The sequence below is a fragment of the Oreochromis aureus genome, linkage group 15 (assembly GCF_013358895.1).
Source record: "Oreochromis aureus strain Israel breed Guangdong linkage group 15, ZZ_aureus, whole genome shotgun sequence".
NCBI classification, from domain to species: Eukaryota; Metazoa; Chordata; class Actinopteri; order Cichliformes; family Cichlidae; genus Oreochromis; species Oreochromis aureus.
Window position 1 is genome coordinate 14,151,356 of NC_052956.1, and position 13,215 is coordinate 14,164,570.

General features: G+C 40.5%; 1 protein-coding gene across 2 annotated transcripts in view; it reads left to right on the forward strand.

The window, feature by feature from the left end:
* ezrb (ezrin b) overlaps positions 1 to 13,215 on the forward strand; it is a 31,388-nt gene that overhangs the window by 2,126 nt on the left and 16,047 nt on the right. For both annotated transcript variants that reach the window (XM_039598826.1, XM_031744704.2), the window contains 2 exons: positions 5,099 to 5,182; positions 11,049 to 11,144. In XM_039598826.1, coding sequence (XP_039454760.1) covers positions 5,099 to 5,182; positions 11,049 to 11,144 — 180 coding nt within the window. The remainder of the gene's footprint in view (positions 1 to 5,098; positions 5,183 to 11,048; positions 11,145 to 13,215) is intronic.

Sequence of the window (13,215 nt, forward strand, 5' to 3'; positions counted from 1 at the left end):
GCAATTTAAGTGGGTAGATCTATATTTTTAATAGCTATATGCTATTTTACTGGATAAGAGTGGAAAGTCTTTAAATACAGATGTCGGGTGGAAAACTGGCAAAAAAGTGACTTGCTGTCTATATAAACTGTATTTTATGTAGTTACCATGTATATGTGAACAGGTTTTTAGCCTTCAATTACTCCTGACTCACTTTGCCCCACCCGAGCTCTTACATACTGTGCAGTGGCACATGGCTCGTCCTGTATCTCTCCCTCTTTGTGATGGAAATGTGTTAGATTGAAGCCTATGTCAATATTTTTCTCTGTATAGAAAATGTCAGAAAGATAAATTAAGCCAAGCTGTTTGCATGAGTAACTCATGCAAATCAAGCTCACAGTTTTAAAGTATCTCAATGGGAAAAAGGCAAACAGTATCAGAAATAGGTGCAGTTGTGCAATTTGTGTTATTATGGTGACAGGTTGCTGTTAAACAGATTCATATAGGGATGACAATGACATGTTGTCTGTTTGTTTAGAAACGCCTCAGGGTTGTCATGAGCGTCACTGTGGAAATGACATCATTGCTGTCTTGATAGCGGCAGCACACGGAGTCCAGTTGACACAAAACAGCCTTTTTAGAAAATCATGTCAGAGTATTTTTTTCCATGATACCAAGAAGAAGTCACAAGGCCTTTTTTTTCCTTCCTACAAAGTTTATCCTAAAGACTAATTCAGTGTGTGGCCTCATGATTGGCCCAGTCTTTCAGACATGGCATGAGTAAATGTCAGCAGGACACTTGTTTTTTTTAGTAAATCTCTTCTTTCGATGCTGTGGGTGGGGAAAGCTGGGAAACAAAACCCACAGTGACAGTCAGAGGAGCCTTATGTTACATTCAGCCTGTTTAATTTCATCATCTATTAGTCAGTTGAGGATTTTCTTACTTAATCATCAGTCTATGCAGTCTGTGCACTTTAAAAAATCCCCTCTTCTTCCCCTCTCAAACATTTTTGTTTGAGAAATGACAGTTACAGCTGGTAGTGTTTATCTCTTCTTCAGGAAAATGCACCTTCTGTGTCAATTTAACACATTTTTTTTATTTCAAAGACACAAAATGAAGTCTAAAAACATTTAGGAAAACCCTAATGAACAAATGATGAGGTATATTTTATTTTAGCTAATGATCCTGAGAAACCAGAAAGGGACACAAACCAAGCCTCAGGGGTGTCATAATCTCCTAGTAATGGTCCCAACCCCCTGATAAATGGGTGTAAAAAATCTGTGCCAAATCCATAGACATAGATCCATACATAGATTGAGCTCTTATGTGTGTAATTCACAAAAACCCACCAAAATCATCTAACCATCCATCTGCTGTGAAACAGCAAATGTAAATGTGAAGTCACAGTCAAGCAGCAAAGGATCAAAAATGCAGATTTACCTTAAATGTGAATCAAACTGAGAGAGAAACCTACAGGCACCCTGCAAATGTTAGAGTTCAGATGATGGGTGTGATACCAATCATTCCTGCATTGTGTTTTATCACAAGCAGCGAGGTCTCCCGTTCACCCCTCTGAACTGCACATTATCCAAAGTAAATCTCAGCGCTCCCAGAATCGTCTTTCCTCGGGATCACAGCCCTGTGACACAATCCACACAAGGCGTGGCTGGCATCAGCGTGGATGGGTGTTTTCTTTTCATGTCCAGTCCCATTGTTAATATTTGTTCCTTTTAAATAATTGATAACTCAATCATGCCAGGAACACCCTCCAGGCGTGATTCACCAATCCCAAAATGGTTACAAGTCCTTGAAGTCTCATTCTTCAGTTACTTGTGTTTAATGTTGACAGAACGAGCCGGCCTGTTCTCTCTCTCTCTCTCTCTCTGTCCTTCCTGTGCTGCAGTCACTTATTGGTATATCGCCATGGTGACTCCCTTTGTACCAGACTCTTGTAAAGCCATGCAAATTATGCAGAGGTTAAATATTGAATGGTCATCACTGAAGAATGCACCGTAGCCTATTCACAGTTTAACTACTGAGGTGATGACCACTTTATTTTTTAACTTAACCTAGAGAAACTTCTTAAACTTACCACTGAAACATCCAAAGGAACGTTAATCAAACTCGTGGTTATACAGAGCTGGGAGGGGTTATGTATGCATAGACTTTAGAGACTGGAATAACCAAGTCAGTCAGGCCTCTAAATTTAAAGAGTCTCAATTTCATGTTAGATTTGGAAATGGCACTATAGGAAGAAAAACAATAGTGAAAGCAAATTGCTGTTACAGTAACCTTTCTTGCAATGAGTGTCTAACCTGATTAGAAAAAGATAATTTAATCTATCCTTTTCTAAAGATTACCTCCAGCCTGTTCCTTAAAACACACACACCCAGTGTAACCATACAACATCTTGTGCAGATGGGGTTAATAAAGAGGATCTAGGAGACTGCTTTAACATAAAGACTGGAAACTGGAAGGAACAGGCAGCCTGGCTCTGTGCAAAGATTCCACTTGTGAGCCTTAATCCAGGCTGGTCATTTATTTTCACTTCCAGATTTAATGCCTTCTACATTTGCTTGTAGAGACCTTTTCACTCCCATCAGTTGAAACAGTGGTTTCTTGGTCCATTGAGTAAGATGGGTGAATTAACACAGTGATGAAACTGTATTCTCTGACATCACAATGTTGTTTTTACTTCATTCTTAACCCTTGCTAAACTAGTATTTTGGTATGGTTCACTTCAATGTCAGCATAAAACATCTTTAGATTCAGGCAGATATGTTGGTCTTCAGTGATTGGTTAGAAATAACCAGGTAGCAAGGAGGCAATAGGAGACAAAAAATTGAAAGGGAGTGGAATGAGTTGATTTCAGGTACTTTGTGCACCACATCAGGGTCTGATCGCCTCATCTAATTCTAACAGTGAGGGAAAATCTGCACACTGTTGATCATGTGCACTTGTTACCATGTTTTGGCTCTCACTGCTTAATAATCTGTGTTGCCATAGAGCTCGGTTTGCTTGTTAATGTTTCATAGCCACCACTGCGGTGCATCTTCCTCCAGGAGTGTGAAGATTTGCATAACCTGCGCTGTTACAGTGGCTTTAGGAAACAGGGCTTCTGTTACTAAAATGTTGAAGTCAGGTATTAATATGAGGCTGGGGTATGAATGGTTAATATGAACTGCTAGACTTTCCTCTGACTAAAGTTGCTCTTTGTGGAACTCTGGGTCCTTGCCTGGTGTATTTTTAGCATATGTGTCATGTTTTCTTTACCGCTGTGAATGGCCTCAGTTTATTGTGAGTTACCGTTGGAGAACTTAGTTTGAGATCAGATATCACTCAGTGGTTTCCACTGGCTTGTCTCCTCCACATATTCATATATTCCATTCTCTCCTGGTTAGGGTGTGTGTGTGTGTTTCTTTTCTCCTAGATACTCCATCTGTAACTGTTACATCTGTAACTCAATTTGTAACACCTTAAACTGTCAGCGCTAGAGAACAGTAATTTAAACAGAAGAAACCTGAAAAATAATACTTAATAGAGCCATTTCTGATCGATTCTGGTGCAGTTTTTGTGTTAGGTCATCTGGCTCCTCTGGGATGTAGATGATGATAGCGGAGGGCTACTGGGGCACTGCAACTGAAAGGAGAGCTTTGTTTTGCTGTGTAAAGTAAATGCAGTGCTTCCCCTCCTTCTCCAACCTCCAAGCTGTGACTTGAAGCGCGGTGAATGACTCAAAACCTTTCAAATTGTATGCACATGTGCCGTTGGAGGGTTGAGCTCAGTGCTTCATTGTTTTTATTTTGTTGGTAAAGCAGAATTCGCCGTGCTGCTGCTGAGTTTTAATGTCATGTGAGTCGACTAGCTAACCTGAGTTGACAGCAGCAGCAGACTGGGGCAATAAATGGGGCATTTTGAATATCCACCGACTTGACGGCTGTGTTCTTACAGTATCCTGAAGGGCACAGCGGTGAGGTGCTTTTCCATGCACTGCTGTGATTGGATTTGCCTTCCCTGGAGGATTTGCGTGTGACAGTTAGTTGATCAGTCCGTAAAGCTTCATGGGAATCAGCGGCCCTCTGAGTCACCAGACTCGTCGCTGCTCCGGCCCAGATATCCCTTTTCCAGTGGGCGTCATTCAGTTTGTTCACCACTGAGGCTCAGTGTAGTTCACAATGGACTGGAGATGAAAGATGTCACTGGAGGCCTTTCTCTCTCCTCACTCTGTGTCCACTAACCTCTTTGTATCGTTTTCACTGGGCATTAATAAGATCAGTCAATACCCTGAGTATCTGTGGCTTTTCATAACCCCCACAAATACCAGAGACGGTTGACATTATAGCCACAGAAAAGAGCTTCAGTATGTGGGCTACCTCAAAGCAGCCACTGTAAATATTTGTGCACTGTTGCATGGTCTTTGTGTGAATTTCATATCCTGCTTACTGATTACTAACCAAACCGACAATACAGAATACCGTTTCTCTCCATTATGAGACACACTTGACGTCAGTTTTCATTATTCAGCGAAGCACGGCAGTCATATTGTTTGAAATGATTCTGCACGTTAATTACCGGGGTGGATGGCTGTGAGTGGGCATTAACTTCTGGGCCTGTCGAGCAGGTTTCAGTAAGATGGACCTCCTCTTTTTGTAAGCACAGGTCACTATGATCAGTCATTAACCAGAGAACTGAAAGACTTTGAAGTTTTGAATAGGACTGAGTGAATGGAGTTACTTCAGTTGAACCATCCAGAATAACATATATTGTGCCATTATTAGCTTGGGAAACTGGTGTGAGCTGTGCTTATGGTATATCATTTTACTTTCATGAGTTGGACTCGTCACTGCATATTTTAATCAATAACACCTCCAGTTTTGCAGCACAGTTCCCTTCAATCAGCCGGTCTGTCGCTGAGAAAGCAGAGCCCCTTCTGTTTACTCTGCAAATACACCCCCCTTACCAAACACACACTGACACACACATAAACACACACATTGCAGCTCTGCTCTGCAGCAGTTTAGTATGATTTACCTTGTATTTTATTTTACCTATAAGCACCCCTCTGTATCTCTGCATCAGCATTTGAACTCATGCTTTTTTTCTCATGTTTTTCTGCAGGTCAATGTTCGCGTCACCACCATGGACGCTGAGCTGGAATTTGCCATCCAGCCCAGCACCACCGGCAAGCAGCTGTTTGACCAGGTAAAGTGCATATCACCTCTGTACTTGACTGTGGCATCAGTGTTGGCCTTTTAAAAATCTATTTTAAAGACTTTGGAAACAATATTATGTGGAAAAGTTAACAATTTGGGATCTATTTTGAAATAAAGTTTTTTAATCTTTTAGCTAAGGTGGTGAATATAGTTTGGCACAAATTTCGAAATCATGCTGAGAAAGGATAGTGGATATACTGGACAAAGATGCTAAGTAAGGAGCTGCTAGGCAGGAAGAAAGAGGAGAACTGCAGAGGAAGTTTGTGTATGTACTGAAGGACGACACGCAGAGTTGTGACAGAAGAGGATATAAGGGTTAGAGTGGGATGGAGGAAAATTATCTGACACAAATTATAACACAGGTAAGTACAGGTGACCAAGGCAATCTGTTAGTGACCACTTTTTTCCCCAGTGATTGGAGGTTGCCAGGGGGTCACTGACTGGTCTCTAAGCCTGTGTGACTGAAGACTAAGTGCTTGCATACTGAGTGTCAAAATCCCAGTGTTCCCATTCTTCCTCCTGAGGCCTCATGTCCTTTACCCAAATAAATAAAAGAATTAAAACATGTGTTTTTGGGAGATTTTGTTGAGTTAGGCTAGCTGCTTCCTGTTGCTTACAGTATTTATGCAGCAGTTCCTGGCTTCAGCTAACATTTAGTGTTCATACTGTAATGATCGTCTCTGCTGGCAATAAAACTAATTACCAACATGTTAAACTTTTTCCGTGCATGCACTTACTCAATTCACAATGTTTCAATGTGCATTAACTTAAGTTAATGCACATTATAAATCAAAATATTTGTCAAATCAAGCATTTTTTTTTAAAGTTTCCTTTCCAGAAAGAATTGCATTTAGATAAATTTTCAAACTGCTGTGACCTGTATTATTGCACCAGTAAACTGGGCTGTTGTGACTTTCCAGTCATTACATCCGGGTATGAAAAGCTGTCCAGCACAGACCGGATTACAGGATCTTTTTGCTTAAAGACTCCATATCAGTGTCAGGGACGGTTATTAAAAGTTTCCGGTGATGAAGAACAACAGCTTAACATAACGCCTAAGATGAAGTGAACGCGGAACTTGATGAATATGTGAATCAACTTCATGGTTTATGGCTTAAAGTGGTGAATGAAGTCTGTGTGGTTGGTTACACAGTGTCAGTGCAGAGTGAAAGGTGTGGTTACAGTGAAGTAAACATTTACCTGTTGTGACTGTAGCTGTCTAGTGAAGTGGTCTTCGCTGACTGTAAATTATTACTGGTTGCTTCATTCTTCTGCAAAGCCTTACAGCTTAATTGTGCTGACATTTAACCTCAGATTTATGTTTCTGTAGTCTTCCATCAGGTGCGAGTTGAGTGTTGATGTAAGTCAGTTTGATATTTTTACCCACTACGGTGAATGACATTACGTAATCATAGTATGTGGCTTTGTTTGTTGTTGCTATAACTGGTCACCTGCCTTACTAAAGAAGACCATTTTAATTTTCACTTTCCTGTTGCTTATGAGGCCATTGTGAAACTCTATAGCAAAGATCCAAATGTAGATGACGAGTCATTAGTATGAGCTACTCTGTGGCTTTTACGACAGCATCGGGGGAGGGAAGGCATTGTTTTAGCCACTTCCTGTTTAACTTGTTTTTCAATAGCAAAGTAGAGCCGACTGTGGATTCATTTGTTTTGTTTTTTTTAGTCAAAGACATTTGAATGCAGTCATGTTAAGTGTAGTATTGAGCTAAAAAAAACACAACAAAAGCATCCAGATTCAAAAATGGTCATGTTTGGTGTCTCGTGTAAAGTGGTGTATGAATTACTTGCATGTAACTGATCAGTTCATCACAAATTTTCAAATAGCAGCAGCATCGTCACTAGTTTTGTTCAAGTAAAGATTAACTAAAGACCCTGATGCTCACCTCTCTTTATAGGCACCTACTTGTTACAATGGCTGTAAGTGGGGTGTGCCACAGATAATCATTCCCTCTCTGTGAGTGTCATAGACAGTTCACAATGCTCTATTTTTATACATCAATACAATTTGCTGCTCAGGGCATGGGAAATTATCTCCAAAGCTTTGAGCAACCGTTCACTGTGCCTCCAGGTTTAAATGTGTGACAGTAACTTTGGAAATTCCTTGGCCCTGAAGTCTGTTTGTGCCTGATTTAAAAAAAATTATTTTTTTTTTTGAAAGCAGTCGGCAACGGAAAACAGAAGTACCCTCATAGAGTTCAGCAGCTTCTGTGGAAATGCTGAGTAACAACAGTGAGCTCATTCCCAGTTCGAATGTGAGGCCTGGCGTGGCCCGTGTGGTCAGCGCTGATCATAGCCTTCGTCCTTGTCATGCTGCTGTTAAGGAGAAACGCCTGCCACTCCCCTACACACCCTCATACGGTTTCACTTCCATGTGACTCCTGCTTCTTTTCGTTTTGCCTTAAGCCACAGTTAGGAAAATCACTGCCACTGCATTTTACAGTAGTAGCAGTGGTTAGTTAAATCTCGCCACATTCAACCTCCAGATACTTTCTCCTGCGTTGGTGAGGTTTCGACAGATTTTCAGCTTCAGCTCTGTAGAACTGGCTTGGATCAGTTAAAAGCCGGAGGGACAATTGCTGTGAAGCAGCTGAAATCATGGCATCGTTTTTAAACAGTGCAGCAATGTGTTGAACCGAATCCAAGTCCAAGAAATTTGTCTGACAGGTGGCAGCACAACAATGTGGCACCCAACCCCATATGTCAAAGATGCATTTAAAAACATTGCTGAGTTCCTTGTCAAGAGAGGTAACATGTTTCCAACGGGATGTTTGTGGTTGTGTTATGGTAGAGCTATTCTTAGTTACTAAAATGAGCAACTCTGGCTTTGCAACACTGCCTTTGTTACTATTCGTTTCACTGTAATGGTCATTGTCATTTGCCTCGAACCGGCGCTCCCACCTCAGGGCGCGCTCCATCTTTGTCGTGGTCGGTCCTTGTTTGGGGGGAACCCCTCCCTTCCCCGCCTCAGTCACTGGAAGACTCTGGGTTATTCTGCCTGGGGGATCCAGTGAGTAATGCTTTTTCAGGCCATTGGCATTCCTGTTTTTTTACCACAAGGCCTGAGCTCCCATAAACCAGTAGGGGAAACTTTCACTCGTCGTCTGATGGCTTTTAGCATTAACCTGACTGCAAAATATTTCACAGGTGTTTTCCCCCCTCTTTTCTTAATCATTGCCAGAAAAAAGGAGAGCTGTCCGGGTTGCCTCTTTGGCCTCTTTGGTTTTATGTATGAAAATTAACTTATTCATGCTGGGTAATGCCATCAAGAAATTTTGAAGTAAAACCATCCACAAGTCAGCCAAAAGCCATTCAATTCAGCACTGAAACATTAGGAGACATTACAGCCTCGTAACTAAAGCTGGGATTCTGGGATTCAGGGTTAGCCCCATACTGTGGATCACCTGCTTTACGATGCTTCATTTCAGTGTAACTTAAAGATATAAACTTGAAAAAGTGCTAACAGAGAGCTTCCTGGGTAAAAATTTAGTTATGTGAATATCTGGTCTGGCAGGTAGGATGTAACACATTCTCTGAAAGAAAATGAGAAATTCTCATTCTGGATGAGATTCAGGCTGATCATTAGCAAAATAAAGAGTTTTCAGTTAGTGCTGCCTAACCAGTAGCAAATATATAAGCAGATTTCATAAGACTTACTCAGCAGTAATTTGCGCTGTCAGATCAGACATTAACTGACAGTTCCCTTATTTATTTATCTTTGTGTTGTCGGATTGCACTGATGTGCGACTAATGCAGTTTGCTGTTCGGAGACTTTAGTGCTAGTAAGGTGAGGGCGGACAATTCCTTAAACCACACAGTGTATTTGCAGTAGTGATAACTAGGGAAAGTGTCTTGTTTTCTGCAGTGCACTACACGTGAGGAAGAGTAATGGGCTCTTGTTTGGGTGTGCCTGCCTTAAACCTGCATTTTTTCTAGTGGTCCACAGGGGGCGACTCCACTGGTTGGAAAAAGTAGTCCAGCTACATTAAAGTCTGTGAAAAGCTGCCCTTTAACTCACTTCATCATTAACTTCAGTAAACACTTTCCTTGTCAGTTTGTGGTCTCAGTTGTTACTTTCAGTAAATATAATCCAGTGTTTGTTTTTGTGAATGATGATCCCATCGGAGTCAAAAAGTGCAGTAAAGCAGGGTGTGCTTTAGGGTGTGCCACTGTTGTGATAAGCATGTAGTGTGTTTGGTTTGTTTGTCAGATTGACTCCACCAATACCAAGACAGTGATAGTTAAAATACTCAGAGATTTCAACACAGGACTTCAGTAATGTAATGTCACAGTGATGATGAAGCTCATTGGCTCATAGTGAACTACTCTAAGCCATTACTAAAACTTAAACAAATAGCCAAAGGATTCAGTCTATTAATTCATTTTCTACCACTTAGCCCAATATGTGTCTTACTGGTTTTTCTTTATAGTTTGAACTGTAAGGTATTGAGACTAAATAGGATTTTGTTTGATGTTAAAAATGTAATCAAAAGGCTTAAATAGAATTTCCAAAAACCTTGAAGCTAAGTTTCTAACTGGAATGTTTTACTCGGAGAGAATAAGTGCTACACTCGGGTTTCAGAGCTCTTGACGGATATTGAGGTAAACTAGCAGCAACCCATTAAAGTCGAGGCAACCTGCCAAATCACCCTGCTGCGAAGTCAGTCCACTAAACCGTGTCCCCAGGTTCAGATTTAATCCACCTCTAATGAACTGTATTAGTTTCGAAATCCTTTGTCAGCAGGTGTCCGTAACTTGTACAGCATATTTTGGAAGCTAGTTTATTTTTTTAGGTGAACCACAATGTTGTTGGTAAGCTTATACGGATTACTTCAACGACAAAGTGGTATCAGGCGTTTCTTCAACTGAATCTGAAACAGAAGCTCATTTAGGTATATGTGTCGCTGTTCCTTCTGGTATCTCTCCCTCTCAGTCTGCGGACCCCAAATCTAAAAGCACCATGAAAGGACCGATTGTTTTCTCAAGCCTTATGAGTTTCACTGCAGGTGAGATGCAGGCTGAAGTGCTCTTGCTCTCTTATTCCAGGCTCTCGTCTTGTTGCTGCTGCACTAAATACAATCCATCTAAAAGTCTAAAACAAAGCCAGTCTTCTTTCATTCAGGGACTTGTTGATATCTATCAAGAAGAGAAAAACATTGTGGATTTAGCTAAGTGTTGCATTTAATCAAAAGAGTCTTTTTTTTGCTGCATGATTACTTATTAATATTGAATGATCCTTAGAAATGATATTTTCCAGTTATTTTTGTAGCGATTTACTTATTGTCTTAACTGTGTTCTTTGTGATTTAAAAGAAAATGTCCCTTTTCCTTTAAGGAGAGGAGAGATCCTCAGAGACCAGTGAGAATACAATGAATGGTTTTACAGTGGTTCATGCCCAGGATCTTACGTGGCCAGAGGGATCAAACATGTAGCATTTAAGAGCGTACCTTTGTTTGTCCTGGCAGTGCCTAACTGCATTAACTAAAGCCTGAGAATGTGTAATACTATGAGGGCTGTCCACCCGATTAGTGTGGTACCTGAGTATGTCATCTTAAGGTTAGATTGTATAGACTTTGCCAAAGGTTGAAAATCCTTCAAAGGCCTTTTCACAAATCGTCATTGTGAGAGGAGAAAAATTACAAGTTAGTTTATGTGGAAAATTACGAGGCATGAAGGCCACAATCTTTGTATTTTTCTGGAAATGAAAAAATTTGTTTCGCAATCGAGTTTATAAAAACGTTATTAAGCTACAAAAAGATTTCTGTTGTAGTGGGTTAGGCGATAATAGCTGTTGTAGCTCTGCTAAATCTGAATGCTTTCTGTTTCTCTGTGCAGGTGGTAAAAACCATCGGCTTGCGTGAAGTCTGGTACTTCGGGCTTCAGTATGTGGACGGCAAAGGTTACCACACTTGGCTAAAATTGGACAAAAAGGTAAAACCCAGCTTTAAAATATGTTTTTTATGTGTGTGTGTATTGATACTTAATTGTGAATGATTATTATTACGGATAATGTCAAACTTTTGTCTGATTTATACTTTGATGGGCACTTTGCTTTTCATTACATGATACCTGATTCCTGCAAACTGTGCGTGTATGTCATGTCTGCTTGGCTCCTTTCACACCCTTCCCTGTGGATTAATATGGAGTAATAGAGAAAGAATGCATTGTTCTGAGGGGACGATGCATTCAAAGCTCTAGTGTTTGCCTTTCATTCAATCAGTAGCTGCCATATTGCTGTATGTGTAATATGACATTACAGCTGATCTTTGAAGCCCCGCCTGGTTTCTGTGTCCTGCGGTGGCAAAGGAGGGTGGAAGAGGTGGAGGGGGTCAGGGCTACATGTTATCAGCTGGAGGTGGATTATTTGACAAAGAGTATGAACTCTTTGTGAACCATAGCTGCCTCTGTTATGTTCCTCTCTTTCCCTGAGTAAACACACTTTACCTGCACTCGGCTCAGTGTTGATCTGCAATATCAAATGGACAAAAACAGTCTTGTGAAAAGCACACATTTGCCTGACAAACAAAAGATCCCTGGTTCGATTCCGGGAGGAGACCCAGATCCTTTTTGGGGTTGCGTCAAGAGGGCATTAGGTTTTTAAAACAAAAAAAATAATAAATCTGCCAAATCAAACATGTGAAGCTTGTGAATAAGGGAGCAGCCTAAAGAAAATCAGCCAGCTGATAAAGTCATTTGCCCATAGTCCACATGTTCAACTCTGCAGCTGATCCTGTCCTAATAATCTGATCTTTAAACACAAGAACTTAGAAAATCTCTTTGTGCATATTCATATCCACTTAATCTGGAAGCGAGTTTTGGTCATTTTTTTGGAAGCTTTCGAGTTAATCTTTGGTCAGTTAGAAATCAGACAGCAATCATAAAGGTGAATCTACCATCTATACTGTCGGGCAATGCTATAACTTCTTATTAGGCTTTTAAATTTAATCTGAATTTGTAAACAATGACTGCAGCACAGAACAGAAATTCTTGGCTCCGCTGGAAACCCTGAAACAGCGGCTTTTGTCCTTAGACGATAACTGATGGATTCCAAAACTGAACCACTAGTCGCGTGCTACTTCTGAATCTCAAACTGAAGCGAGGAGAGAGGCACCAAGTTTTTAATTGAAAGAAAAATGTGTGGGGTAATATTTGAAATGTACACCAGCCTCTGTTGGCTCCCATGAGGAGGGTTAAGCTCAGAGTTTAAAAATAATGTTGAGTACACTGATCTTGTTTATCTCTTGTGGATTTGAAAAGAAAGGTTACGAGTAATACCTTCCTGAATGAAACAAATGCCAGAAACGATGCTAATCTGTCCTGTCAATTTATAATTTTTTTTCCAAAGAGAGAGGGAGAGAGAGAGAAAGAGAGAGTTATACTTGCCTCAGTCAGCAGCAGCAAACTGTACACTGTCCGCTGACAGTGCAGCTCATCAGGACAATGCAGTGATCAAACTGGAATATTCCTGGCCCCATTCTCTCCATCAAGACCGCCTGGTTCCTGTTTTGAAAGTAGAGGAAGAGGTGTATTGTGTAAACACACACTGTAGCTGGGAGTTAATAAAGTTTATTTCCACTAAATGAAAGGGCAGATCCCCCTTTTAAGGTCATTACAGCGCAATGGATTTCATACGGTTTCAAGTGTGGATCAAAGCCATTATTTATACCACCGATTGTAATTGTTTTGTATCCAATAATAATAATAAATTTGTTAGAGAAACTGTTTTTAAAACATGCTTTTATAGCGTCATGATTCACAGGATGATTCTTGCTACAGAAAGTCTTGATTTACACTCTGACAGTCCTGGCATTTATACGGTCCAGTTTTACAATTTGTAACTGAAGTCATAGCTTGACACTCACTTTGAAAAGTTGAATGAAAATAGAAACCTGTCCATAAAATTACTTGGAATACTTTGAGATAGCAGCTGCTTAGATAACATATCAGCCTCTTATCTAACCAACTTATCAAGTAAGTGAGTATGTTTATTGTATAATTTCTC